This window comes from Marmota marmota, unplaced genomic scaffold (genome assembly GCF_001458135.2).
Source record: "Marmota marmota marmota unplaced genomic scaffold, marMar, whole genome shotgun sequence".
Taxonomy (NCBI): Eukaryota; Metazoa; Chordata; class Mammalia; order Rodentia; family Sciuridae; genus Marmota; species Marmota marmota.
Window position 1 is genome coordinate 14,808,708 of NW_026000037.1, and position 27,506 is coordinate 14,836,213.

Consider the following 27,506-nt stretch of genomic DNA (forward strand, 5'->3'; position numbering starts at 1 on the left):
CCTGCCCCCCCCCCCTTTGAAATTTGTGACAGGGTCTTGCTAAGTTGCCTGGATTGTCTCCAACTTTCTACCCTCCTGATTCAGTTTCCTGAATTGCTGGGAATACAGATGTGTGCCACTGCTCTTGGTTATCATTTATTCTCTTTAAGACCAGTTATTAAGTGGGGGGATAGGGTAGGGAAACAATACTTTTAAAAAATTTTTTGTTTTAGTTATACATGGACAAAATACTTTTATTTGTTTATTTTTATGTGGTGCCGGGGATTGATCCCAGTGCCTCACGTATGCTAGGCATACACACTACCACTGAGCCACAATCCTGGCCCAGAAACAATACATTTTTAAAGTAATGAAAATACCTGGTAAATGGTACTTTTAGTATATTATTGTGAATTTCAACTTTTTCAGTGAATTGATCTTATATTTAACTGTGCATCTTTTTGAAAAATATTTATTTTTTAGTTGTAGTTGGACACAATACCTTTATTTTATTTATTTATTTTTATGTGGTGCTAAGGATTGAACTCGGGACCTCTCACATGTCAGATGAGCGTTCTACTCCTGAGCCACAACCCCAGCCCTTAAGGTTGTGTCTTGTTATCTGATATTTCTATTTGCTCTATTTTTGTTATTTTTTGATATGGAAAAAATATATTTCCCCCACCCCCTGGGAATTAAACTCGGGGCCTCACACTCACTACTGTTGAGCTATACCCTCAGCCTACATTTTAGTTATCTTTATATTTATGCCTTAAAAATTAACAATCTTAAGTCTTTTTTTCTTTCTTTTTTTTAAAAACTTATCTGCATTTATTATTGTTTAAAGCAGAATGTTGACTTGGGCAATACATATTTCCATTCACAAGCCTTACTGAGTTACTTTTTGAACAGCTTTGTAACACACCTAAGGAAGGAGGTTTAAGCTTTGTTTCTTGAAATACTTTTCTTTGGAAAACAAACCCAGGGGTGTTCCTCCCTCTTTTTTCTTATTTAGGCTTTTGCTTTTGGTTTGTCAGTTTCTTTTTTTCTTCTTTAAAAATTTTTTTAATAGTGCTAGGGATTTAAACCAGGGGTATTTTACTTCTGAGCTACATCTCCAGCCCTTTTTATTTTGAGGCAGCATCTTGCTAAGTTGCTGAGGCTGGCCACAAAACTTGGCGACCCTCCTCTCTCAGCCTCCAGAGTTGCTAGATTATAGGCCTTTGCCACAGTGCCCCGTGTATGCTTTAATTGAAGCTGTTGAGTCTCATTTTTTTATGTGTGGGGCAATGAATGACCTTATTCTACTTTCCCCTTTTCCATGTTAAAATAACTTTACAGTTATTTTTACTTGATGAGTTTCATTTACTTATTTATTTATATGTGGTGCTGAGGATCGAACCCAGTGCTTACAACCGCAGCCCTGTCCCCCCCCCCCCCCCCNGTGCTAGGCGAGTGCTCTACCACTGAGCCACAACCCCAGCTAATGGAAATATTTTTTAAATTCTTACACATTTAAACTGTTTTCTATATTCTTTTTAAAATGTGTATTCATTTACAGCAATTTTTATGTCAATTTTATTGAGGTACAGTTAACATACAGTAAGATTTGCCAATTTTGTATGTGTGCATGTGGTGCTAGGGATTGAACCCCAGGGTTTGTGCATGCAAGGCAAGCACTCTGTCAACTGAGCTATATCCCCAGCCCGTCTATATTCTTTTTTTTTTTTAATCTTATTTTTTTTTTTTGAATAACTGTATATTTCTGTTTCTGTGCCCCTATGGCCATTTCATCATTCTCCAGTCTCCATTGGGAAAATTTATCATTGAAATAATTATGAAGTTCTATTTCATAGCTAACTGAGTCATATGAATATACTTGAGTTTTGCAGAAATCTGCTCATAAGCTGGAATCCTAAATTCCCCTTCAATTTTGGGCACAAAATCACGAGCCACTCAAGCAGGAACAAAGTTTATTTTTTGAAACTGCCGCCAATGTCCGGTACCGCCCGGGAAGATTTTTTCCACCCCCGCGGCCTCCTCCCGGACCTCAGAGAGAGCTCCTCCCCCGGAACTCCCTCCTACTGTACTTCCCCAACCAATGGGAACTCTCCAGGAGTCCCGTAGCCGGCCTAGGTGAACAGCAGGAGTCCAATATCCATATGAATGCAAATCTTAACATAATCATATCATCTCAATGGCTAGCTGGCGTCACCTTTCGACCAAAAATGCCATGCATCATATACTTGGCTCTTAGCATCTCCCCCCTTCTGTTTAAGTAACAAGCAATCTGGCTAGGGACCGTGCCTGTTAGGTTTGTCCAATTCAANCCTTTTGGTCTGTAGAAATTATTTTAGTTAATCTCATGGGTATGGGTATATGTCCTAGCATTTGTAACAAATGCATACATCTGTGCAACTGCTTTCATTTTGAGATATAGAACATTACCATCAGCTCTTGTTCTCTTCTGTTTTAATTTAGTTTCTGCTTCAGATTTCTCTCTAATCATTGAAGCTGGTTGGGTCTAAAGTTATAAGCTTTAGTTAATAATATAGTGCTTTATTTAAATATTTTTACTGCGTGCTTACTCGGGTTTTTTATGTACATTTGCATTTAAATCTTGACCAACCCATGCAAGGTTGTTAATGTCCACATTTTACAGACACAATTGAGATTCTAATATGTTAGGCCAGTGCTATAAAGCTGTTTATGAAATAGTTGCTAAGATTTAAACTCTAGACAATATTGCCCATTAGAATTTTTGTGATGATTGAAATTTCTATATCTGGCTTATAGTACAGTTGCTACTAGTCACATATGAACACCTGATATGTGGGTAGTAGACTGAGGATCTTTACTGAGGAGTTTCAAATGCTATTTAATTTATTTAAATGTTAAATAGCTACAGCTCTAGATTCTTAAGCTGTGTATGCTGTCTTTATATCTTTCTGCCTCTATGGGGCCTACACTAAGAGACAGCCAGGCTTCTAGAGTTAATAAATCTTAATTTGATTTTGTCATACCCAAGGCTAGTTTTCTCTTCCTTTCCTTTCCTTTTCATGCTAGGAATGGAACCCAGGATCTCTCTCACAACAAGTACACTCTCTACTGCTGAACTACACCCCCAACCTTATGACTAATTTTCTTTCTAACATTTTACTTATGGACAATTTCAAACAAAAAAAAAAGTAGAGAATAATATAATGATCATATCTCCTTACATTGACAGTTACCAATTTTTGGTTCATTCTCTTTTCTGTCTGTGACCCCTACCTCCCTTGATTATGTTGAAGAAATCCTAGGCATCATTTCAACCAAGCTGAATTTTTATCATTTATCTTGATTTGATACTGCATTTCTTTTAAACAGTTTCAGGGAAATACTTTTTTTTTTTTTTTTTTGGTATTAGCTGAAATAAAATGATGGAAAGCTGTATTTAATATTAAAGAAAATCAACATGTAATCTTTAAAAAATACTTATTTTTCTTAGTTGTTGTTGGACACGATACCTTTATTTATATGTAGTGCTGAGGATCGAATCTAGGGCCTCACACATGCTAGGCTCTACTGCTGAGCCACAACCTCAGCTCATCACCATGTAATCTTAATGCCATATCTAAAATGTTTTCAAGTTTTTGTTGCTTCTGTCATTGTTATTTCTGAGTCTGTTTCCATTGATTAATTTTGCAACCGGATATATTAGGGATCACCATTTCCTGCTTATACATGTTTCTAGTAATCCCCACCCCCATAATTTTGGATCTTATGGACACTTGAATATTGAGTGTTTGGATCCTGTTATCTTTTTAATAGTTTGGTTTCCACAGGCAGTTAATTTGTGCATCAGCTTGTTTCTTTTCAAGACTTATTTTTAAGCTTTAATAAAGGTTTGTCTAGCGTAGCTTTACTTCTAAGGAGTGGGCTTTGAGTTTTTGCTGAATTCAGTACTGTTTCATTGAAGTCGCCTAGCTGGTTGTTGGAACTCACATGTCTGCTGCTCATGTATAAGCACCATAGTTGGACTCCTGGGACTGGTGACTGTTCTTTGCCTGGCTTCAGTGGACTCTTGCTGTGTATCTGTCCAGCTTAATATTTAACAAAGATTGCTATGCAGATTTATTCATTTATTTCCTTCCTTCCTTCCTTTCTTTCCCAGGAATTGAATTCAGACTTACTTGACCACTGAGCCACATTCCCAGCCCTTTTTATTTTTTATTTTTTGAGACAGGGTCTCACTAAGTTGCTCAGGGTCTGACTATAAGTTCCTGAGGCTGGCCTTGAACTTTTTATCTTCCTGCATCAACCCTCCTGAGTTTGTGGGATTATAGGTGTACACTACCACACCCAGCTGCTATGCAGATTTCTGAAGCTTCATTTCTGTGTAGTTGTTTCTGGTACCCTGTTCCATACATTCTACCTATTCCAGCAGTTTCTCATTGTGATATGTCTTTACATTAGTGAGACTGATGGAGCTATTTGGGTTTTCCCTCTCTATTCTGCAGTCTGGAAAATGCCTATAGGTAGAATCAGGGATGTTTTTGGTTTTTTTTTTTTTTTCCTTTCTGAGACCACTTTCCTGTGTTGGCTTTTGTCCAGCAGCTGAAAACAGTTATTTATATATGTACTTTCCAGTTTTATGCTTTGCAAGAACCTGATTTGGTGTCAATTTTTCCTATACATTTGGAAGCAAAAGTCTCCAAGTGTATGCTTTCAGAATTTTGCACATGGGATGTTATTGTCTATTAGAAAAAGTCTGTTTTAATTATATCCTGTTTTGCTTCATTGTTTCTTAACACAGTGGTAACATAATTTTTAATTACTGGTCAAAGATACTAGAGTGAAAATAGTACAGCCTGTAGTGCTCTAGTATTTTTAAAACTATTGTTTAACTTTGATAACATATGATAACATATGATCATGTTATAGGCAGGAGGAAAAATAGAGTACTGTGGCATTCATTCCATACCAACGGAACTCTTTATTCATAGTTCTGAAATTTCAAGAACTCCTCAAACAAAAGAGCTTCAGATTAAGGAAATATAGACTTGTATTTCTATTTAATGCAGTGATTCTATTGTAGAGAATTAAATTTGCTTGATTACTGTCATTTCACAATACCTGTGTTAAATAATTGTATGTGAAAGATTTGCTCAAATATGAAGTATTTTCTATTTTTCTTTCTCGAGAATAAAAGGTAAAGTAAGTTCTCAGAAAACTTAGTTTAAGCCTAGTAGTTTGGTTACAGCATTAAGAATCTTGTAATACTTGTCTTCCCATATAGTTCTGTGGAATAAACTCCAGTGGTAGTATGAAATGGGATTTAAGAAAATAAGCAAATAAATATATTTTTTTCATTGTCTTCATCATTTTAAGTGTACATTTCAGTGATATTAAGTATATTCATATTGTTGTGCAACCATGAGCACCATACATCTCCAGAACTCTTTCATTTTGCATAATGAAAGCTTTGTACACATTGAATTGTAACTCTTCATTCCCTCAATCCCCAGCTGCTGGCAACCACCATTATACTTTTTTTCTCTGAGTTTGACTGCTTTGTGCCTGGCATATTTCACTTTGAATAATGTCCTCAAGTTTCATCCATGTCATAGAATATTGAAGAATTTCCTTACTTTCTAACCTTGAGTAACTTGGGGTTGCTTCCATATTTTAGGGATTCTAAGTAATGCTTTTGTGAACATGGGTGTGTAAGCCTCTATTTGAGATCCTGCTTTCAATTATGTTGAATCTATACCCAGAATGCAATTTATAAATCACAAGATTCTTTATTGAATATTTTGAGAAACTGGTAAGGGGTTTTATCTCAGTTTTAATTCACATTTCCCTAATGATTGGTAATGTTGATCATCTTTTCATGTGCTGATGGTCATTTGTGTATTTTTTGGAGATATCCTTTATTCTAAATATTAATTCCTTCTTAGATATATGATTTACATATATTTTTCCCATTTGCTCGATTGCCTTTTTACTGTTGATTCTATCTTTTGATGTACAAAGTTTAAAAATTTTTGCAAAGTCAAAAATTTGTCTATTGCTAAGATGAACACAGTGGTGCTCATCTATAATCCCAGACATTCGGGAAACTGAGGTGAGATGATTGCAAGTTGAAGGCTAGCCTGGAAAACTTACTGAGACTCTGTCTCAAAATAAAAATTTAAAAGGGGGTGGGGGAATGATGCTCAGTGTTAGGATGCCTGTAGGTTCTATCTCCAATACCACAAGGAAAAAAAAAATCTATTGATTGTGCTGTTGGAGTTGGATCCAAGAAATAATTGCCAAATCCAATGTTGTGAAGCTTTTGCTTTGTTTTCTCCTATGAGTATTATAATTTTAGGTCTTACATTTAGGTCATGGATCCATTTTGAATCAATTTTTATATATGATGTTAGGTAAGAATGCAGCTGCATTCTTTCACATGCAGATATCTAGATTCTTAGCACTATTTATTGACACTCTCCTTTCCCCCATTGAATGGCTTTGGTATCCTTGCTGAAAATCACTTGAGCAAATGTGGGAGAACTTATTTCTCGATTGGTCTTCCATTTATCTGTTTTCATTACTTTAGTTTTGTGGTTAAGTTTTGAAATTAGGAAGTGTGAGTCCTTCAACTTTTCCCCTCCCCCGAGAATTATTTTGCTGCTTGAGAATTATTATGCTCCTCTCATACTCCATGTGAATTTCTGTGTGTGAGTGTGTGTGTGTGTGTGTGTGTTTTCTGTATGCCAAAAAAAATTGGAATTTCAGTAGGAGGGCATTAAATTTATAGGTTACTTTGGATAGTGTTGATATTGTCTTTCAATCCATGAACTTGGTATGTCTTTAATTCTTCCTGAAATGTTTTTGTAATTTTTTGTACAAGGCTTTTGCTTCCTTGGTTAATTCCCAGTGTTTTATTCCTTTATATATGACTGTAAATGAAATACTTTTCTAGATTTCCTTTTTTGGATTGCTTGTTGTTAGTGTATAGAAATAAAACTTCTGTGTTGATCTTTATATATTTTTCTACTTTGTTGAATTCCTCTATTAGTTCCAACAGATTTTTTTTTGGTGAAGTTTTTTAGGATTTTGTAGATGTAAAATTATTGCCGTTTGAAGATAAATTTTATTTCTTTCCAATTTGAATGCCTTTTCCTTTTCTTGTTTAATTGCTCTGGCTAGAAGTTTTAGTACTATGTTGAACAGAAGTGATGAAAGTAAGAATTCTTGTTCCTGATGTTAAAGGAAAAGCTTTCATTTCTTCAAAATGGATTTTGATGTTTCCTGTGGGTTCTTCATATATGTATGTTTTTTATTATGTTGAGGTAGCTTCCTTCTATTCCTAGTTTGTTGAGTGTTTTTAATCTTGAAAGGTTGTTGAATTTTGTTACACACTTGTGTGTGTACAAATTGAGATGATAAAGTGCTTTTTTCTGTCTCTACTAATGTAATATATTAGATTACATTGATCCATTATCACATGATGAACAATCCTTGCATTTCAGGAATAGATTCTCCTTGGTCATGGTGTGTAATCCTTTTAATTTGTTACTGAATTTGGTTTGCCATTTTGTTGAGGATTTTTAAAAATCAACATTTATTTTCTATTATAATCTGGACTTTATACATTATATTTTAATTATATAAAACTTGTTAAAGCTGAGTACATCTGGTTCTTTTGTTTGTTTTGGGCATACCTCTGGGCTATGTCCCTGACCCTTTATATTTTTTAAATTTTGAGATAGGGTCTTGCTTAATTGCCCAGGCTGGGCTCAAACTTGTGATCCTCCAGTGTTACTGGGATTACAGGTGTGTGCCACCATGCCTGGTTTATATACCTTTGTGGCGAAAGAGAAACTGTTGAGTAAGATATGATGCATAGTTTCCTGTATTTTTAAATTTAATTTTAAAATATATATCTTGGGCTGGGGCTGTGGCTCAGCGGTAGCACACTTGCCTGGGATGTGTGAGGCACTGGGTTCAATTCTCAGCACCCCATATAAATAAATAAAATAAAGGGTCTATCAACAACTAAAATATAAAACTAAAAAAAAATTAAAATATATATCTTTTTGTTGTAGGTGGACACAATACCTTTATTTTATTTTATTTATGTGGTGCTGAGTATTGAACCCAGTGCTTCATGCATACTAGGTGAGTGCTCTACCACTTGAGCCACAACCCTAGCCCTAGTTGTTTTTTTTTTTTTTTTAATATATATTTATTTTTCAGGTGTAGATGGACACAGCACAATGCCTTTATTTTTTTATGTGGTGCTGAGGATCGAACCCGGGTCCCGCCCGTGCTAGGCGAGCGCGATATCGCTGAGCCACAATCCCAGCCCCTAGCCCTAGTTTTTTGGCTGGATTTTGTCATCAGGAAATATAGGATTAGCCATGCATTGAATATTGATACTTTTTCCTTTATGGGAAGACTGCTATCATTTGTAACAAGTACTTTTATAGAAGTAGTGCTTTCAGGGGGGGAAAAAAAGAGATTGAGATCTATTTACTTAAATGAATACTGATTTTTTGTTCTCTGCTGTGCTGGGTATCAAACCCTGGGCCTCCTTCAAGCTGATTCTTTTCTTTCCTCTTTTTTTAAACCGAGGACTGAACCCTTCAGTCCTGGGGGTGCTTAATCACTGAGCCACATTCTGAAGTCTGTCTTATTTTTAATTTTGAGACAGGTTCTTGCCAAATTGCTTAAGACCTCACTAAGTGGTTGAGGCTGGCTTTTAACTTGTGATCCTCCTGCCTCAGCCTCCTGAGCTGGGTTTACAGGTGTGCAACACCACACCCAGCTTAATTTTCTTGTTTTAAACTCAGTTATTTGGGAGGGTTTTCCAGTTGGTTAATCTTGTGTTTATTTTTCTCAGTTAATTTTTGGTGATTTTATATCCCCTTGATGGAAAACTGAGTAAGGAAAGAAACAGGGTAATACGATTGAATTTGTTGAGAAGATCTCTTAAAAGACTGGAAATTCTGGCATTAACAACTTTTATGCCAATAACATTTAATACAGTTTCTATATGTGGTAAAGAGAATTGTCCACCAAGGATCAGAAGACCTAGGTTGTAGTCTTAAGTTTTGCCATTATCTAGGTATGTAATCTTGGGTAAATTGTTTGTTTTCCACATTTTACTCCCATGCAATAAGGGTTGAACCTTTTGTGCTTAATTTGCAGGATTATCATGAAGATTATTTTCGTTTATTTATTTGTCTATCTATCTATTTATTTTATATGGTGCTGAGGATTGAACTCGGTGCCTCACGCGTGCTAGGCAAGCATTCTACCACTGAGCTACAACCCCAGCCCTATCATGAAGATTATGTGATAACGTTAGTATGAAATTCCTTTGGAAAATATGGTAGTGTAAACAAATATAGGTGGTTTCCATTCAGACCATGAAATCCTGAAGTTCAGCTCTACAAAAATAAAAAGTCACACTGTCCATGTTAAGTGAAAACTACTCCAGGGCTATTTTGTGTTCACTACCTAGGTGTGGCCTTTTTGCAATGTTTGTTGAATTCTGCAGTTAGTCTTTGACACTCCATTCTGGCTAGTTGGAACTCTCAGCACCATTGACTGCTTTCTGGTCATTCTTTAGCTTTGTGAAGTTTTATCCTAAAAATGCCTGACATCCTGTGCAGATTTCTGGATCGATCCATCATTTTCAGTACTCTTCTTTGCAGAGTACCTCTGTCATTTTGAACATTAATCTGTTTCTCTTAACCCTGTGGACTAGTATGCTCTGTTGGGATCTTTCTTCCTGTGCTGTAATGTGGAAAGTGCCTACAGGTGTAAAGAAGTGGTGTTTTAAGAGCTGCTCATGTTTCTTTCGCTCTTGGTTCACTATCTTGTGTTGCCTATTTTATCCTTGATCCAGTTTTGTTTATGTTGGAAAGGCAAGTTCACCTTCACTCCATCATGCCTAATATGGAAGTCATCTATTTTTAATTTTCAAAATTTTTCAAAATTTAAAGTAAATTTGTTTTTTAACTGACACATAAAAGCATAAAAATCATCCATATTTATGGGGCACTGTGTGATGTTTCAATGCATGTATACATTGTATTATGTTCAAATCCTGTTAAGCAGATCTGTTTCAGACATTATTTTTGCTGAGAACATTCAAAATCCTTCTAGGTTTTCTAATATATAGTATATTATTATCTATAGTCTACCTACTGTGCAGTAACATACCAGAACTTTCTTCCTTCCAAAAAAATATAACTTAATTCCAGTTGATCAGCCTCTTCCCACCCTGCTTTACTTCTGCTTGTCCCAGCCTCTGGTAGCCACCATTCTACTTACTCTCACCTTCTATGAGATCAACTTTTTTATATTCCACATACAAGTAAGATCAAGTAGCACTTGTCTTTCTTTGCCTGGTTTATTTCACTTAATGTAGTAATCTCCAGTTGCAACCATGTTTTCACAAAGGACCAACATTAATCTATTTTGTGGTTGAATAGTGTTCCATTGTGTATATGTGCCACATTTTATTTAACCTTCATCAATTGATGGATAGTTTTTTTCCCCCATTTCTTGGCTATTATGAATAGTGCTGCTTTAAACATTGGGAGTGCATGTATCTGTTTATACACTGCTTTCATTTCTGTTGGGAGTGGATTTCTGTGTCATTTGGCAGTTCTATTTTTTAATATTTTAAGGAACCTCATACTATTTTCCATAATGCTATACTTATTTACATTTCCATTAGCAGTGGGTGAGGATTCCCTTTTCTCTACATCTTTCCCAGCATTTGTTATATTTACTTTATTTGATCAGAACCATTCTTACTGGAGTGAGGTGATATATCATTGTGGTCTTGATTTGCGTTTCCCCGATGATTAGTGATGTTGAGCATTTTTTCATGTACCTGTTGGCCATTTGTATGGCTTTTTTTTTTTTTAAATGTCTTTTGAGAAATGTCCGATGACCGTTTTTTAAAAAATATTTAGTTTTTAGTTTTAGGTGGACGCAATAACTTTATTTTTATGCAGTGCCTCATGCATGTTAGGTTAGCCCTCTACCACTGAGCCACAACCCCAGCCCTGGTGACCTTTTTTTTTTTTTTTTTTTTTTTTAAATATTTTTTAGTAGTTGATGGACCTTTTATTTATTTGTATGTGGTGCTGAAAATTGAACCCAGTGCGTCACACATCCTAGGCAAACGCGCTACCACTGAGCCACAACCCTAGCCCAAGGTGACCGTTTTTTAATGAGATAATTTTTTTTTTCTTCTTCTTCCTATTGAGTTGTTGGAGTTCCTTACATATTCCGGATGTTAGCTCATGTCAGATGTATAATTTTCAGATATTTTATCCCATTCTGTAGGTTGTCCTTCATGCTCTTGTTTCCTTTACTGTGCAGAAGATTTTTCGTTTGAAGCAACCTCATGTATCTACTTTTGTTTTTGTTTCCTGTGCTTTTGGTGTTGCCAAAAAATCCTTGCCCATTCAAATGCCTTGAAGCATTTTCTGTTTTCTTCTAGAGGCTTCATAAGTCTTCAGCCCATTTTGAGTTGCTTTTTGAATCTGGTGACAGATATGGGTCTACTTTTTCTGCATGTGTATATCCTGTTTTTCCAGCTCCATTTATGGAGATGACCATCCTTTCTCCACTATATATCCTTAGTATCTTTGTTGAAAATTATTTGTAGATATGTGTGTTAATATCTAGGCTCTGTATCCTGTTTCATTGGTCTGTGTCTGTTTATATGCCAATGCCAAATTGTTTTATTTTAGTTTTGTAGTATATTTTGAAGTCAGGCAATGTTAATGCCTCCTCCTGTGTTAATTTTGCTTAAGATTGCTTTGGCTATTCAGGGTTTTTCATGGTTCCATACAAATTTCAGGATTGTTTTTTTTCTTCTAGTTCTTTGAAGACTGTTATATATATAATACATATATATTTTTGGTTTGGTACTGGATATTGAACTCAAGGGCACTTGACCACTGAGCCACATCCCCAGCCCTATTTTGTATTTTATTTAAAGACAGGGTCTCACTGAGTTTCTTAGCATCTCGCTTTTGCTGAGAACTTGTGATCTTCCTGCCTCAAATATGGATTTTTTTTAATGTTTATTTTTTAGTTATAGTTGCACAAAATACCTTTATTTCACTTATTTATTTTTATGTGGTGCTGAGGATCGAACCCAGGGTCTCGCATGTGCTAGGCGAGTGCTCTACCGCTGAGCCACAACCCCAGACCAAATATGGACATTTTAACATTATTTATTCCAATTTATGAACATCAGGTATTCCATTTTTTGGTGTCTGCTTTACTTTCTTTCATCAGTGTTTCATTGTAGAGATCTTTCACTTCTTTGGTTAAATGTATTATTATTTTTGGTAACTATTATAAGTGGATTTGCTTGATTTCTATTTCAGACCATTGGCTATTGGCATATAGCAGTACTGATTTTTGTGCATTGATTTTGTATCCTGTAAGTTTGTTGAATTTATTAGTTCTAAAAGTTATTTGGTGCCCTTGGGAGTTTTCTTCATGTAAGATTTTGTTATCTGTAAACCATGACAATTTGACTTATTCTTTTCCAATTTTGTTTGCCTATTTGCTCTGGCTAGAACTTCTAGTATGTGTTAAATAGAAGTGGTGAAAATGGCCATTTTATCTTGTTCTAGATCTTAGAAAGCTTTCTATGTTTTTAGGGAAATAATTTTTCATACATTAATGGTGGTTTTATGCACAATAACACTTAGGCTCTTTGTACATATGTAGTTTTCAGAAATAGGAAAAACTAAAAAAAATACCTTTTAATCAGCTTAGTCTTTATCACAGCTTCTTTCAATGCATTTTATTATTATAAGAAAAGCAAATTGTTCTTGGGCTTTCTGCTATTAAATAGAGAGGAATCCTAAATATTGTTTATTGGTCTTATATATCTTTTTTTTTTTTTTTGACCACTTGTGATTAGTGATAGCTCCCAAGTTACTCCTGCTGTCGTTCCCTCTTCTCATCTCCTAGAATGTTGGAGAGCAGAGAAAATATGCACACTGGTTAGGAAGCTATTGCACAGAAGCTGGAGATGACAGTTCTTACTAGAGAACAGAAATATGAGGGAAGGAGAAATACCAAAGATATTTATTTAGTTTTGCTTAACCAGCTAGATGAGTGAATTGAGGTGAAGGCATCTACTGAGATGGCAAAGACTTAATAAAAAGAATACCTTTTAGGGAAGAAAACTAGTTGTGTTGTAATTAGGTTTGAGATGCAAAATATCAAAGTAGAGATAGTGAATACATCTCACTCTAGTTTGCTGTAGCATGAGTATAATCAATGATTTCTTCATGCTGAATGTAAAAGTTCACATTTTCACTGTTTTGTTTCTGTGTATTTTCTATTTTATACTTGCATTAACTATCTCTCCCAGATTTGAGTATATTGTTCAAGAAGTTATGAGTAAATTTGTTTAAATTTGTAGTGGTGAATTCTGGCATCAGTTATCTTTGAAATACATATTTTTTTTCCTGAAAAATAGAATTCTTTAAAATATTTTTATAAAAACTTTTTTTTTTTTTTTTTGGCACTAGAGATTTAGCTGAGGGTTGTTTATTAAACACTGAGCATCACTACCCCTTTTTACTTTTTATTTTGAGGCAGTGTCTCTCCAAGTTCCTTAGAGCATTGCTGAATTGCTGAGGCTTATTTTGAACTTGCGATCCTTTGGTTTAGCTTCCTGAGAAGCTGGGATTACAGGGGTGCACCACCATGCCTGGCATTGAAACCGTATTTTGATACCTGTGTAAATTAACTGTAAAAGGTTTATGATGAAAAATATTTCCCTTATTTTCCTCTGCCCCCTTGCATTTCCAGTCCAGAATCAAGCAACTTAAGCTCTTTATTTTCTGTTTTTTCCCCCTTGTTGCTTAGTAATATATATATCTTCTATCTTTCTTTCTTTCTTCTTCTTTTTTTTTTTTAATATTTAGTTGTAGTTTTTATGTGGTTCTGAGAATCAAAGCCAGTGCCTCACCACACGCAAGGCAGGCTCTTTACCACTGAGCTATAGCCCCAGCCCAATATCATTATTTCTTGATATGTAGCTCTAAAGATGTTTATTTACTATTGATTAATAAAAATCATTGACACATTTGTCTACTTCTTTTTTCTCATTTCTCCTTCATAGTTACATCAAAAGTTTTGATAAACCAGTACTGAATACTTACATTGCATATATTGTTCACTATTAGGTCAGACATCTCACTAAATCTGCATATCCTTTTTTAAAAAAAAAATTTAGACATTGATGGATCTTTATTTTATTAATATTTACATGTGGTGCTGAGAATCGAACCCAGTGCCTCACACATGCTAGGCCACGTCCCCTGCCCCTGCATATCCTTTTATATACCAGTGTTTGTTTTCCTTGGAGTCAATACCTTTCCATTTAGTCAGTTGCTTGATTTTGTATAGACTTGTTGCTCATTTTTCCCGAATGTTTTTGTCTTGTTCTTATAATAGTTTTCCATGTTATCAAGCACAACAGGTGCATTTTTGCTCTTAGTAGAAACCTATGGGAATCTTTTAGTTTCTTGATCCAATTTGAAGTTGCTATAGTTCTTATTTGTGTATTAGAGTCCTTATGTACTTAGTCTTGTCTTTTTAAATTTTGTTTGAATTCCTTTTTAAAAGCTTTTTAAGGCAGGCTGGGTTGTAGCTCAGTGTACAACGCTTGCTTAGCATGGGTGAGGCACTGGGTTCGATTCTCAGCAGCACATACAAATAATGAAAAATAAAAGTCCATCAACAACTAAAAAATTATTTAAGAAAAAAGCTTCTTAAGAGTATATGAGGATGAAAGCTTAGCTTTCTGAAAATACTTTAAAATGTCATTTTACTTATATATCTAATTAATAGTAATTTGGCTGGGTATGGGATGTGTTTTTTTTTTTCTTTCCCCATATGGTATTGAGGATTGAGCCCAGTTTTTTTTTTTTTTTAAATGAAGCAGGATCTTGCTAAGTTGCTTAGGGCCTCAATAAATTGCTGAGACTTGACCTTGAATTTGTGATCCTCCTCTCTTTAGCCTCCTGAGTGATTGGGATTATTGAGACTTAATTTTCATTCTGATTTTGAAGACTGTGTATTTGTTCTCTTGTTTGTTAACAATATTTCATTTATGTGAAATAAAAGAGCTAGGGGTATGGCTCAGCATACATGCTCTGCATGTTTGAGTCCCTCGGTTCAGTCCCTAGCACCACCAAAATGAGTACAACAATGGAATAAAGAGTTCAGTGTCATTCTGATTATATACCCTTTTTATGTGACTTATTTGTTGCCCCACCCCTGCCAAAGCTTTTAGTATCTTTTTATTCCAAGGCTTTGAAATGTCACTGTTATATGCCATAGCTTGAGTCTTTTATTCTAGATATTTTGTATGTACTTCTTTAGCACTTTAAGCTTAAAAGACTTCATTTCTTTATAAAAAGAAAATGTTTAAAAATATGATACCTATATCTTTTATTATTTTCACTTTTCTGTGACACTCAGTTGTTAGATTTTTTGGTTTTTTTTGGAGTTAGCTTATGATACTTGAATCTATTTTATGTCTCAACGACTTTTACTTTCTGTATTTGAGGTTTTTATATATTTAGTGGCATTTTAGTGGAACTTACAAGAATATGGAAATAACATTTAATACACTTAACAATTAAAAATTTAAAATTGAATTTAAAGGTTTTGCATTTTGCATTTCTTGGTAAACTCACATTATTTATTTATTTATTTTTGACAGAGATGTTATGAACATAAACAGTATAGAAATGGATTGAAGTTCTGTAAACAAATCCTCTCTAATCCCAAATTTGCAGAGCATGGAGGTAAGAGCAAATACTATGTCTTTACTGCGTGTCTTTCTAGCTTCTTATTGGGCTCTTTTATTCAGCTGCTTTTATTTTCCAGAGAAAATGAATCCTATTTTTCATTCCTGTGAGAAAATAAAATTCAATACTAAATTTTTAATTTAATGGATAGCACATTCTACTTGAATTCTGATTTATTCCTAATTTGATATTAGTTATATAGGAAAGATAGAAGGACCAAAAGGGCAATCTGCTTATTTACGTAAAATTATGTTATAAGAAAATTTTACTTTAGAACTTTCATGAAGTTCTAAATTTTATTCCTTATCAATAAGCTTATTCAGAAAGTGACCTTTTTGGTCTTCACTCATGAACTATCTTTTTTATATTTAGATTGTGTCTTAGATTTTCAAAAGTGAGTCATGTTTAAGACATTTACTATAAAGTTGGGGTGGTTTACTAGTTTCCCAGTATGAAAGTAGATGAGTAGATATTTGTAGAGCAACTGGAGAAGTGTGTGGCTATGAGGAGGCAAAGGAAAAATAAGCTTTTGCAAATGTGACCAGTGCAGACCTTGGAAAGCTCATCAGTGATGAATTTGGTAGTGTGCTAGTATTGAAGAGGGGAGGGGCATAATAATTCTCTGTTAGCTCTCTTTAGTCTTGCCTACATTTACTGTACTTTCTCCTTCACTGCATTTCAGTGTTTACTTTTACTGCAGTTGTTTGGATGGAAAGCAATGCTGATAAAAGTATCTAAATGCATCTCCTTTTCCTTGTCAGCTGGATATCAGGTTGTTTTATATTCATTTTTAAAGTATGCATACTGGTAATGTGGCCATTTTAGTAGTAACATAGTGATACTATAGAAAAGTACCATATTTCATTGTTAAAAGTACAATTTCCCTCACACTGTTTGATTATTTTTAAACTGCAGCTCCCTGTATTTTAACATATTTTGAAATCAGGTGCATGTGAAGTGTCATAATTTCAGTGAAAATATTTTAAAACTGTATTTGTTGAATCTTCCTTTTGATTATACCTTTAGTCCTTATCTTTTATTTCTCACTAAATTCTCTATAAATTGTAAATTTTGTCTTAAAATTAGGTAAATAAATGACAATTAACTTTTTTGGCGGGGGGGTGGATTACTGGGGATTAGACTCAGGGGCACTCAGCCACTGAGCCACATACCCAGCCCCATTTTATATTTTATTTAGAGACAGGGTCTCACTGATTTGCTTAGTGCTTTGTTTTTGCTTAACTCCTCACTTTTTGCTGAGGCGGGCTTTAACTTGTGATCCTCCTGCCTCAGCTTCCTGAGCTTCTGGGATTACAGGCATGCGACAATTAACATTTTTTTATACCTTTACACTTCATAGGATATACAGTATAAAATTAGAAATCTATTCTGGAAACGTAATACTTGCCACAGTTCTCTCTTTGAATCTGTTGACTGCAAATGGCAGGTTTTGGACATCTTTTACTCATATATTTAGTAATCCTAAAAAAATCATTTTAAAAGAAATTTATGAAAATCAGAAATGTAGGTAACTTATGTATTTATGTTTTAATCAGAAGAGTAAATTTAACCTTTACATAATTAGGTTCATAGAAATAAAGTCTATTTTTAAGATAGCTTTTCATAGTTTAAAGGTCATCCCATGGAATTCTCCTGAGAACAAATAGTAGTAAGAGTGATTACATGTTGTCAGTATATAAATTACTAGGTCATCTTTCTGGTCAGATGTACATGCATTATGTATGTTTTTAATCTTAAAAAAAGAAGAAAGAAAGAAAACTATAGGAGAGTCTCCAAGAATTAATTTAGAAGTCTTTGCTTATTTGGTTTGTGGATTTAAAATTTTAATTCTGGAAATGTGTCAGTAATCTCCTTCAATTTTTTAATTGTTAGCATAACATAGCATTTTTTTGAGGTATGATTATGTTTTATTGCTGACTATTTTTATTTCTAATGTTTAATTTCTTTCACATTTTTTACTCCCCCCCTTTTGTTATTAAAAATAGAAACCCTGGCTATGAAAGGATTAACGTTGAACTGCTTGGGAAAAAAGGAAGAAGCTTATGAATTGGTTCGCAGAGGTCTGAGAAATGACTTGAAGAGTCATGTATGTATCCTTTTTGAAATATATTTCAGGACTAAATGGGGTGTTGTGAGCTAAGGCAGCAGTTTGGTCTAGTTTCTTCTTACTATACAATTCCAGAAGAGATTTTTCTCTCTGAAATTGAGTTAATAGCAACTGCCTTCATTCAGGGAACATTTTAACAGACCTGTCATGATTTTTTTGCCCTTTTTTTTTTTTGGTACTAGGAATTGAATTTGGTGCACTTAACCACTGAGCCACATCCCCACCCCCATCTCCTTTTATTTATTTTTTTATTTGTGAAGCAGGGTCTCACTAAGTTAGTTGGGGCTTTGCTAAGTAGCTAATGCTGGCTTTGATCTTGTGATCCTCCTGAGCTGCTGGGATTATATGTGTGCAACATTTTGGGCCTGGCTTTTTTTGAGTTTTGTTTTATTTTCTGTTTTTGAAACTGGGCCTTGCTAAGTTGCTGAGGCTGGTTTTGAATTTGAGATCCTCATGCCTCATCCTCTTGAGTTGCTTGGATTACAAGAGTGCACCAACGTGTTCATCTGGACCCACCATGTTTTAACAGTATATCTGTCTCACATATAAATGGGATTTGCATTTAAAAATGTCTATGAAAGCTCTTCCTACTCTTAAAAAAGGGGGAGGAGAAATTGTTGAATGTTTGTGTCTCCCCGGATTCATAATTGAAATCTAACTACCAGTGTAATGGTTTGGAAGGTGAAAAGGTCAAGAGAGTGGAGCCTTCAAATATGGGATTAGTGCCCTTATAAAAGAGGCCAGCAGAAACTCTTTGGTCATGTGATGACACAGCTAGAAGGAGCTGTTTATGAAGTGAGAACAAGCCTCACCAAATGCTGAATTTGCTTTATCTCGGACTTCATGGCCTCCATAACTATGAACAATAAGTGTCTTGTTGTTTATAGATTACTGTGTCTAGCTATATTATTATAGCAGTCTGACTGGACTAAGGCACCATGCAGCTTTATCATGATCATAATTTTAGAGAAAAATAAAAGAGAGAGTGTGTGTATAATAAGTAATATTAGACACAGTAGCATATAGTTCAAAGCCCAGGCTTTGGAATACAGGCTTGGACTATAATGTACTTCATGTAGATTTGAAATGCAACTGTGCTTTCTGTGTGATATTAGGGTTCAGTTTCCTCATGTGCAAAATGGGGATAATTTCACCCACCTCATTGTGATGGTATAAAGACGGTGATGAAATGCAAAACAAATTTTATTTCATTAAGGAAAATGTGATCTTTGGGATCAAATAGAAATGGATGAGGGTGGCTGGGGTTGTGGCTCAGTGGTAGAGCACTTGCCTGGCATGTGTGAGGCACTGGGATCGATCCTCAGCACCACATAAAAATAAATAAATAAAGATATTATGTCCATATACAACTAAAAAAAAATTTACATATATATATAAAAGAAATGGATGAGGGAAGATGGAGAAAAATTGTGTGTTGTTATATTTTAAATAAACTTTGGCAAATATTTTTGTACCTATTTTGTGAGCTTAACAATTTTAATAGCTAAAATATTTAGCAAAATTTCAAGTGTTTTGTTCACCTACACCCTAATTATTAAGACTTCTTAATAATTATTAAATGAATGAATGATTTAATATTATATGTGGTTGACTTTTAGGAACTTTTTACTGTGCTAAGTATATCATTTGTTAGCCAAAGAAAAATCTACGTGATATTGTATAATTATATACCATGGAGGCCTGGCTTCTTTTTCCTTTTAATAATAAAGATAATTCCTTTATTTATTATATGTATTCATTGAGTTTGTACCAGATACTGAACCCTTATAGTTATCACATTTAGTCATCACTACTATGCTTCACTCTTATTATATCCATTTACATTTTTTAATAAGCAAACTTATAGAAATTAACTTGTGCAAGGTGAGTGATAATAAGGCAGGGTAGGCCTACTTTCCTCTGGTTCCAAATGCTGTGCTCCTTTCCATTGTATTAACTCCCTTTTATCTTTGTATTCTTCTCTGCACCTTTTTTCAAGTTAATTTTTACCAGTGGTTGTAGGTTTCCAAGTTTCTCCGAGAATCATTTGGAACACTGTTTCTTGAATTGTAGTTTGTATCCTTAACTGAGTTCTTTAGGTTGGCATGTTTATGGCCTTCTTCAGAGGTCAGACAAGAAGTATGATGAAGCCATTAAATGTTACAGAAATGCACTAAAATGGGATAAAGACAATCTTCAAATCTTGAGGGACCTTTCCTTACTACAGATTCAAATGCGAGATCTTGAGGGTTACAGGGTAAGTAAACTACAGAATTTTTTTATTCTAAGAGGAAAATACTGTTCTTTAGAACTTTAAGGACTTCATTTTTGAAAAGAATTTAAATTGACCCCCCCCCCCAATTTAGAACAGGTACATCTTAAAATCTGACTTTATTTTCTTGTCAGGCTGATTTAATCAATTCATTAAAAAAATAAGTCCAGTCCTTTGACTGGTGCTAACATGTTGTAACTCTTAACTCATACTTACTATTTCGCACCCCACTCCTTTCCTTTTTTGTTGTGCTGGGGATTGAATCCAGGGCCTCATGCATGCTAAGCAACATCCTCAGCTGCCTTTCCACATTTCCTGGAAAGTCAACTTTGTTTTCCTTCTCTTTTTACGTTCCTTGAGAATAACCTTTTTTTGTAGTTTGAATTTACTTTTCTTGGATTGTATGTGGGGAAGTCCTCTTGGTCTAGCCTCCCGAGTTACACACCACCATGTCATGCTTTAGTTTTAGTTTTAGCCCTTAAGTTAGTCTTGAATTTAGTTTGTTCCTAACTCTTTCATATTTTTTTTTTCTTTTCTTTTTTTGTTGTTGTACCTGCTGAGCTTTCTCTCTATATATCTTCATTTAGTAGTTGGGAACTTTATTTTCTGAAGAATTTTTTTTTTTTTTTTTAAAGAGAGGGGGAGAGAGAGAATTTTTTAATATTTATTTTTTAGTTTTCGGCGGACACAGCATCTTTGTATGTGGTGCTGAGGATCGAACCCAGGCCGCACGCATGCCAGGCGAGTGCGCTACTGCTTGAGCCACATCCCCAGCCCTCTGAAGAATTTTTGAATAATTTTTTTCCTTTGTACTATTGTTATTATCCTGTCTTAGTTCTTGAAGTGGATAGATTTGGAAATAAAAAAGGATATCTGGTCTTTAATTTTTTTTTTTTTTAAATCTGGTACTGGAGATTGAACCCAAGGGCACTTTATTACTGATCCACATCCTTAACCCTTTTTAAAAAATTTTGTGACAGGATCTAACTAAATTGCTGAGGCTAGCTTTGAATTTGTGATTCTTGTGCCTCAGTCTCCCAAAGAGCTGAGATTATAAGTGTGTGCCACTGTGTGTGGCTCTTTTTTTAAAAAAAGTCATAGCCTGGAGGCTTCATAGTGCTTAGTTCAAAGCTATACAATATGGATGTTTCAAACTATTTTCTATCACCATTTCTAGCATTTTGTAGCAAAATACATAGTGTTGTGGGGTAAATTCATGTGGTCTTTTAAAGGTGCATCTATCTGAACTGTAAACCTAAGAAAAACTTTTTTCCCCTTGAAGGAAACACGGTATCAGTTACTTCAGCTTCGGCCTGCACAGAGAGCATCATGGATTGGTTATGCTATTGCTTACCATTTATTAGAAGATTATGAAATGGCAGCAAAGATTTTAGAAGAATTTAGGAAAACCCAACAGGTAATAACAAGAAAACAGTCACTAGTCTGATTCTAAATATAACTGAAAGAATTGTTTTTATTTTGAAATAGTTTTATACTTAGAGAAAAGTTGCAGGTATAATTCAAAGAACTTTATATAGAAGTTCATTCACATTATCTAATGCTAATATTTGATGAATTTACTTTTAAATCTCTGACCTGCATCTCTATTTGCATTTTCTTCCTTAAACATTTGAGAGTAATTACAGACATCATGCTCTTTATCCCTCAGTGCTTCAGTGTGCCTTTCCCAGGAATAACTCTATAATTGTCAGTTCTGTAGGTACTTATGCAGAGATGGTTGGACATTAATTGTTATTATCTAAGTTATAGCCCATATTGAAAATTTACTGCTTTTTGTATTCTTTCTACCAGTTTTTTCCTCATTCCCACTTTGGAATCATATCTGGCATCTAGTTATCATTTTTCTTCAGTCTCTTTAATCTGAAATAGTTTTAAAAATGTTCTTAGTATTTCATGACATTGATATTTTTGAAGAGTACAGGCAGTGCTTTTGTAGAATGTTCCTTACTTTGGGGTTTTTAAAAAATATTTTCTCATTAGATATAATTATGCATTTTTGGTAGGAAACTTTAGACATAATAATGAATCCTTCTCTGTTGATCAGATTGAGAGACACATGACGGCTCTTTTTTCCATTTGATTTCTATGTTAAGGTGGTACCTGCAACTATAAAGTTGAGTTTTATCCTCTGTTTGAATTTATTAAACAATTTGAAACTGAATAGCTTTTTCTCATCAAACTTTCATCACTAATTTTATCATTTATTGGTTATGATTATTACCTGAATCAATTACTCTCTTACCTAGATTTATTATTAGGCATTTCTTGTTAAGATCTTTCCCCTCTTCCATATTTATTTAATGTACATAAGAACTAATAGATTGTTCTTTTTATTCAATTTATTATAAACTAATATTGTTTCTGTTTACTTAATTGCTTCATAGACAGATATTTTGAGTAATTTTTTAAAAATATGATTTATCAAATAGCTGTTATCCTTTGACTTTTTATATTTTTGAGTATACAAATTATTTTCTAATAGGAAAACAAAATTCTTACTGTTAGTATTCCTTATGTCCATGTACAGACATCCCCTGATAAAGTGGATTATGAATATAGCGAACTCCTTTTATATCAAAATCAAGTTCTTCGGGAAGCAGGTCTCTATAGAGAAGCCTTGGAACATCTTTGTACCTATGAAAAGCAGATTTGTGATAAACTTGCTGTAGAAGAAACCAAAGGTATTTTTAAAAGAACATCATTTATTTTAATATTATGTCGAAGAGCAAGGCTGAATAGTCATCAGCTGATAGCTGAGTGTAGTTCAACTTTTTGATGATGTAAAATCTAATGATTGTGTACGTTAAATAATTTGTGGTAAAATATATACTTAATGGATATCGTTAATATTGGGGAAATTGCAATTAAAAATTAGTTGAATGAAATAAGTCAACAAAGCATCCATTTTTGTGTTTTACTGATGTTTTTGAGACAGGGTCTCCCTGTGTGGCCAACCTAGTTTCAAACTCCTGAGCTTAACTGATCTTCCAGCCTCATTGGGGTATAGCTGGTATCACAGGCATGCTCCACTCTCTTAAAGTATCTTTTCATAAATACAGAGATTCAAAATTATTACAGGGTTTAAACACAGAACATAGGAAGCAATTATAAGATACAGGATTAACTACCTTAGAAACAGCTTATTAGCAAAACTACAGTGGAGGTGGTGTGTGCCAGATTTCTTAATTGCCAGTAACACATATTGAAAAATTGGTATTCACTGAAATGTATATAGAACATTCCTGGGTGTCTTTATGGTTAACATGAATGTCTTTGAGGGAGTAAAAAGAACATTAATTCTGGAAGGAAAGGAAACAAGGTTTGGGTTTATATGTGTAGTTTGTGATGGAGGTGGGTCAATCCCTGAATAAATGGTTCCTGTGCTGCTATTTATTAGAGGGTCAAGGAAAAAAAAGGAGGCCCACGTTTTTAGAAGTTGAAGACATGATTGTAAAATATGATAGAAGAATAAGTAATTGAAAAGACAAATATTTTTTAAAAATTTTTAAAAAATAATTTTTTTATTCTAATTAGTTATACATGGCAGTAGAATGCATCTTGACACGTCATACATAAATGAAGTGTAATTTCTCATTCTCTGGTTGTATTTGATGTAGAGTTAACAGGTCATGTAATCATATAGGCACATAGAGCAATAATGTCTAATTCTACTATCCTTTCTACCCCCATAAATTTTTAAGAATACCATCTAAAGTGTTGCTTTGCCCTGGCTGTTTGGGGGAACTTATGCTTGCTGTTTTCACATTTCTTTGATTCACTTTGAAGTTAAGACACTATAAAACTATAGAATCTATGTGCGTAGTAAGTATAGTCATTATTTGCTCGCAGGTAAACTTTTGTCAGAGGGTAATGCTCCTGGCAAGAAAAACTGGACATCTGAAGCTCCTGAGTGAACTGTAGGTCCAGGATAGCCCACTTTAATTTGAATTGATCATCCCTTAGTTTTCTATGGGTTATAAAGGGAGGAGGTCTTTTGGGTATAGACCGAGGAGAGGGATAGCTGGATCAAATGGTGGTTCCATTCTCAATTTTCCAAGAAATCTCCATACTGCTTTCCATATTGGCTGTACCAGTTGGCTGGTGGGACTCCACCAGCAGTGTATGACTGTACCTTTTTCCCCACATCCTTGCCAACAATCATTGTTGTTTGTCTTCATAATAGCTGCCATTCTGACTGGAGTGAGGTGAAATCTTAGAGTGGTTTGATTGCATTTCTCTAATTGTTAGTGATAATGAACATTTTTTAATATATTTGTTGATTGATTATATATCATCTTCTGAGAAGTGTCTGTTCAGGTCCTTGGCCCATTTATTAATTGGGTTATTTGTTTTTTTGATGTTTAGCTTTTTGAGTTCTTTATATACCCTAGAGATTAGTATACTCAAAGGACTTAAAAACAGCATACTACAGGGACACAGCCACATCAATGTTTATAGCAGCACAGTTCACAATAGCTAAACTGTGGAACCAACCTAGATGCCCTTCAGTAGATGAAAGGATATATATATACATATATATACAATGGAACATTGTATATGTGTGTGTGTGTGTGTGTGTGTGTACACACAATGGAACGTCACTCAGCATATATATACAATGGAACATTACTCAGCAATAAAAGAATAAAATCATGGTATTTGCAGGTAAATGGATGGAGTTAGAGAATATAATACTAAGTGAAGTTAGCCAATCCCAAAAAACCAAATGCCAAATATTTTCTTTAATATAAAGTGGCTGATTCATAGTGGGATAGGGGGAGAGAGCATGGGAGGAATAGACGAACTCTAGATAGGGCAGAGGGGTTGGAGGGGAAGGGAGGGGCATAGGGTTATTAATGACAATGGACCGTGATGATCATTATTATGCAAAGTGCAGGTATGAAGACATGAATTGTATATAACCAGAGATATGAAAAATTGTGCTCGATATGTGTAATAAGAATTGCAATGCATTCCGCTGTCATATATAAATAAATAAACAAAAAAAAAATAAAGGAAGTCTGACATGATGGAAAGATCAGAAGTCTGGAAAAAATAGATCACAAGTTCTTTTTGTTGGTTACCAGGAACAAGGCTTGGACCTCAGTTTCTTAGTAGAAATACTTCATAGTTTTCAAGGTAATTTGAAGCATAATATTTTCTTCATTCCTGTTAATAATTTTATTATTGAGGAAGAATAGTAGATAGGTCAAATTAGATTCTGACTCAGAATTGACCCATGGATTTTAGCAGTTTGGAATTTGTTAGTGATCTTAACAAACACATAATCTGAACATTTGGGAGGAAGGTAATAAAAGCCCTAATATCAGATCTTTTCAAATGAAAGTGAGAGTAGAGGAATTGAAATTGTTAAGCACAAGTGACTCAGAAGGATTTGTTGTATAGGAAACAGTGGGGTGGTGTAGATGAAATATTGTAAGGATCTAAAGGTTTCTTTTTTGTAGCATGTATTTGTGCTGATTGGGAAATGAAACAAAAGAATACTTGATAATGTAGAGGGGATGTGATCTTGTAGATAATTTGAAAGATGAACTTTAAAAGTACGTATGAATAGTTTATCCCTAGTAACAAAGATGGTTGTACATGGACAAGCACGTGTAGAAGTAGAGGTATTTGGGAGTTTTCTTATCATTGCTTCCATTTTCTACATGAAAGAGAAACAAGGCACTCAGCTTTTCCACAAAATATATGTTGTTAGGTTTGGGACAGGTATATAAAGAGAAGGAAGCTGAAAGTGGACTTATTCTAGCTGCAAAGGCATTATTGTTAGTGGTGGTGATTGAGGGGAGAGAATGAGATGATAAAGATCACTTGGAACTTCCTGAAGTTGATGAGTGGGCAAAGATAGGTAAAATGTTTTATAGTTAATTCCTTTGTGTGTGTATGTATGCGTATGCACACGTGTGTGGAACTCAGGATTCAACCCAGAGCCTCGAATACGCTAGGCAAGTACTCTACTGCTGAGCTATATCCCCACTCCTTATATCATTAATTCAGAGTTCCCTCCATACTAAAAAGGTGGGAGGAGTTTATGGGGAGGAAATGAGGGTGGATGCAATGTAGAGTAGTAAAATTGCAGGTTATTTTTTATGTTTGCAGTGAAGTTGATCTTTGATTAATATAGAGTAGACTTTGCCAGCTTGTATTGTTGATATTATGAGCTTGAGTTATTGGGGGTGGAGATTGCTTGTGTGCATTATAGATATTTAGCAGCATCCCTAGCTTCTTCCCTTTAGACCCATCACCCCAGTATGACAACCAAAATTTCTTTAGATAGTGCCAAAAGGTACCCTGGTTGAAAACCACTGGTATGGATGTTAGGGATATGAATTATTTTAGCTAAATTGCTTGGGTTCAAATTCTGGTTACCAATACTCTTTGAAATATCCTTCACAGGTTTACTTAAGTTCTCTGCTTTAAAAATGATGAAAAAAATAGTAACTTACTTCATAAAGTTCTGAGAATTTGGGTTGGGGATGTGGCTCAAGCGGTAGCGTGCTCGCCTGGCACGCGTGCGGCCGGGGTTCGATCCTCAGCACCACATACCAACAAAGTTGTTGTGTCTGCCGATAACTAAAAAAATAAATAAATATTTAAAAAAAAAAAAAAAGTTCTGAGAATTTAATTAGTTAATATACAACATTTAAAATGCAAAGTGAATATTCAGTTTGTTTTTAATTACCTGATGGAAGTGAAGAATGGAAGGGTGAAATAATAGTTTGAAAATAATACCTTTGGTGAATGGAAGCTGATAAATAGTATGGGAAAACAATCCTGAGTAGTGTCAGATGTTCATGTGACTTTGGAGCTCATGTATTTCCATTCCAACTATTGTCTCTCTTTATTCATCTAACTTGCTTCCTTCCATGAGAAATTGTTCAACAAACATTTGGAATTATCCAGTCTTTAGTGTGGTGTGAAGTAAATAATGGAAGCCTAGTTTTGAGATAGTTTTGATGCTTGTTACTGCTAATGTTATTCAGGGAATGATTTATTATAGCTGGGGGAAGGCAAGCATTGAGTCTATAATTTGCTAATATGCTTAAAGAAAAGGGAATGGTTTGGGATTGGAGTAAAATTAGATAAGAGAGAGATAGTTAAGCTTAAAGCAGGATGCTTATTTGGTTGTTGGAAGAGATAAAAATATAAAGACTAATGGGGCTTTTTTTGGTACCTGGGATTGAACCCAGAGATGCATAACCACTCTGAACCACATTCCCTTCTTTTAACTTATTTT

The 27,506-nt window shown here is 34.5% G+C and overlaps 1 protein-coding gene across 3 annotated transcripts in view; it reads left to right on the plus strand.

Annotated features, from left to right (window-relative positions):
* Positions 1 to 27,506, plus strand: part of Naa15 (N-alpha-acetyltransferase 15, NatA auxiliary subunit) — a 94,869-nt gene that overhangs the window by 29,981 nt on the left and 37,382 nt on the right. For 2 of the 3 annotated variants that reach the window (XM_048812078.1, XM_015479050.2), the window contains exons 2-6: positions 15,740 to 15,824; positions 17,834 to 17,938; positions 20,055 to 20,212; positions 21,510 to 21,644; positions 22,776 to 22,929. In XM_048812078.1, the coding sequence (XP_048668035.1) occupies positions 15,740 to 15,824; positions 17,834 to 17,938; positions 20,055 to 20,212; positions 21,510 to 21,644; positions 22,776 to 22,929 (637 nt within the window). Of the gene's footprint in view, positions 1 to 15,739; positions 15,825 to 16,497; positions 16,600 to 17,833; positions 17,939 to 20,054; positions 20,213 to 21,509; positions 21,645 to 22,775; positions 22,930 to 27,506 lie in introns of those variants that run through there. The other variant, XM_048812080.1, reaches the window with a different exon arrangement.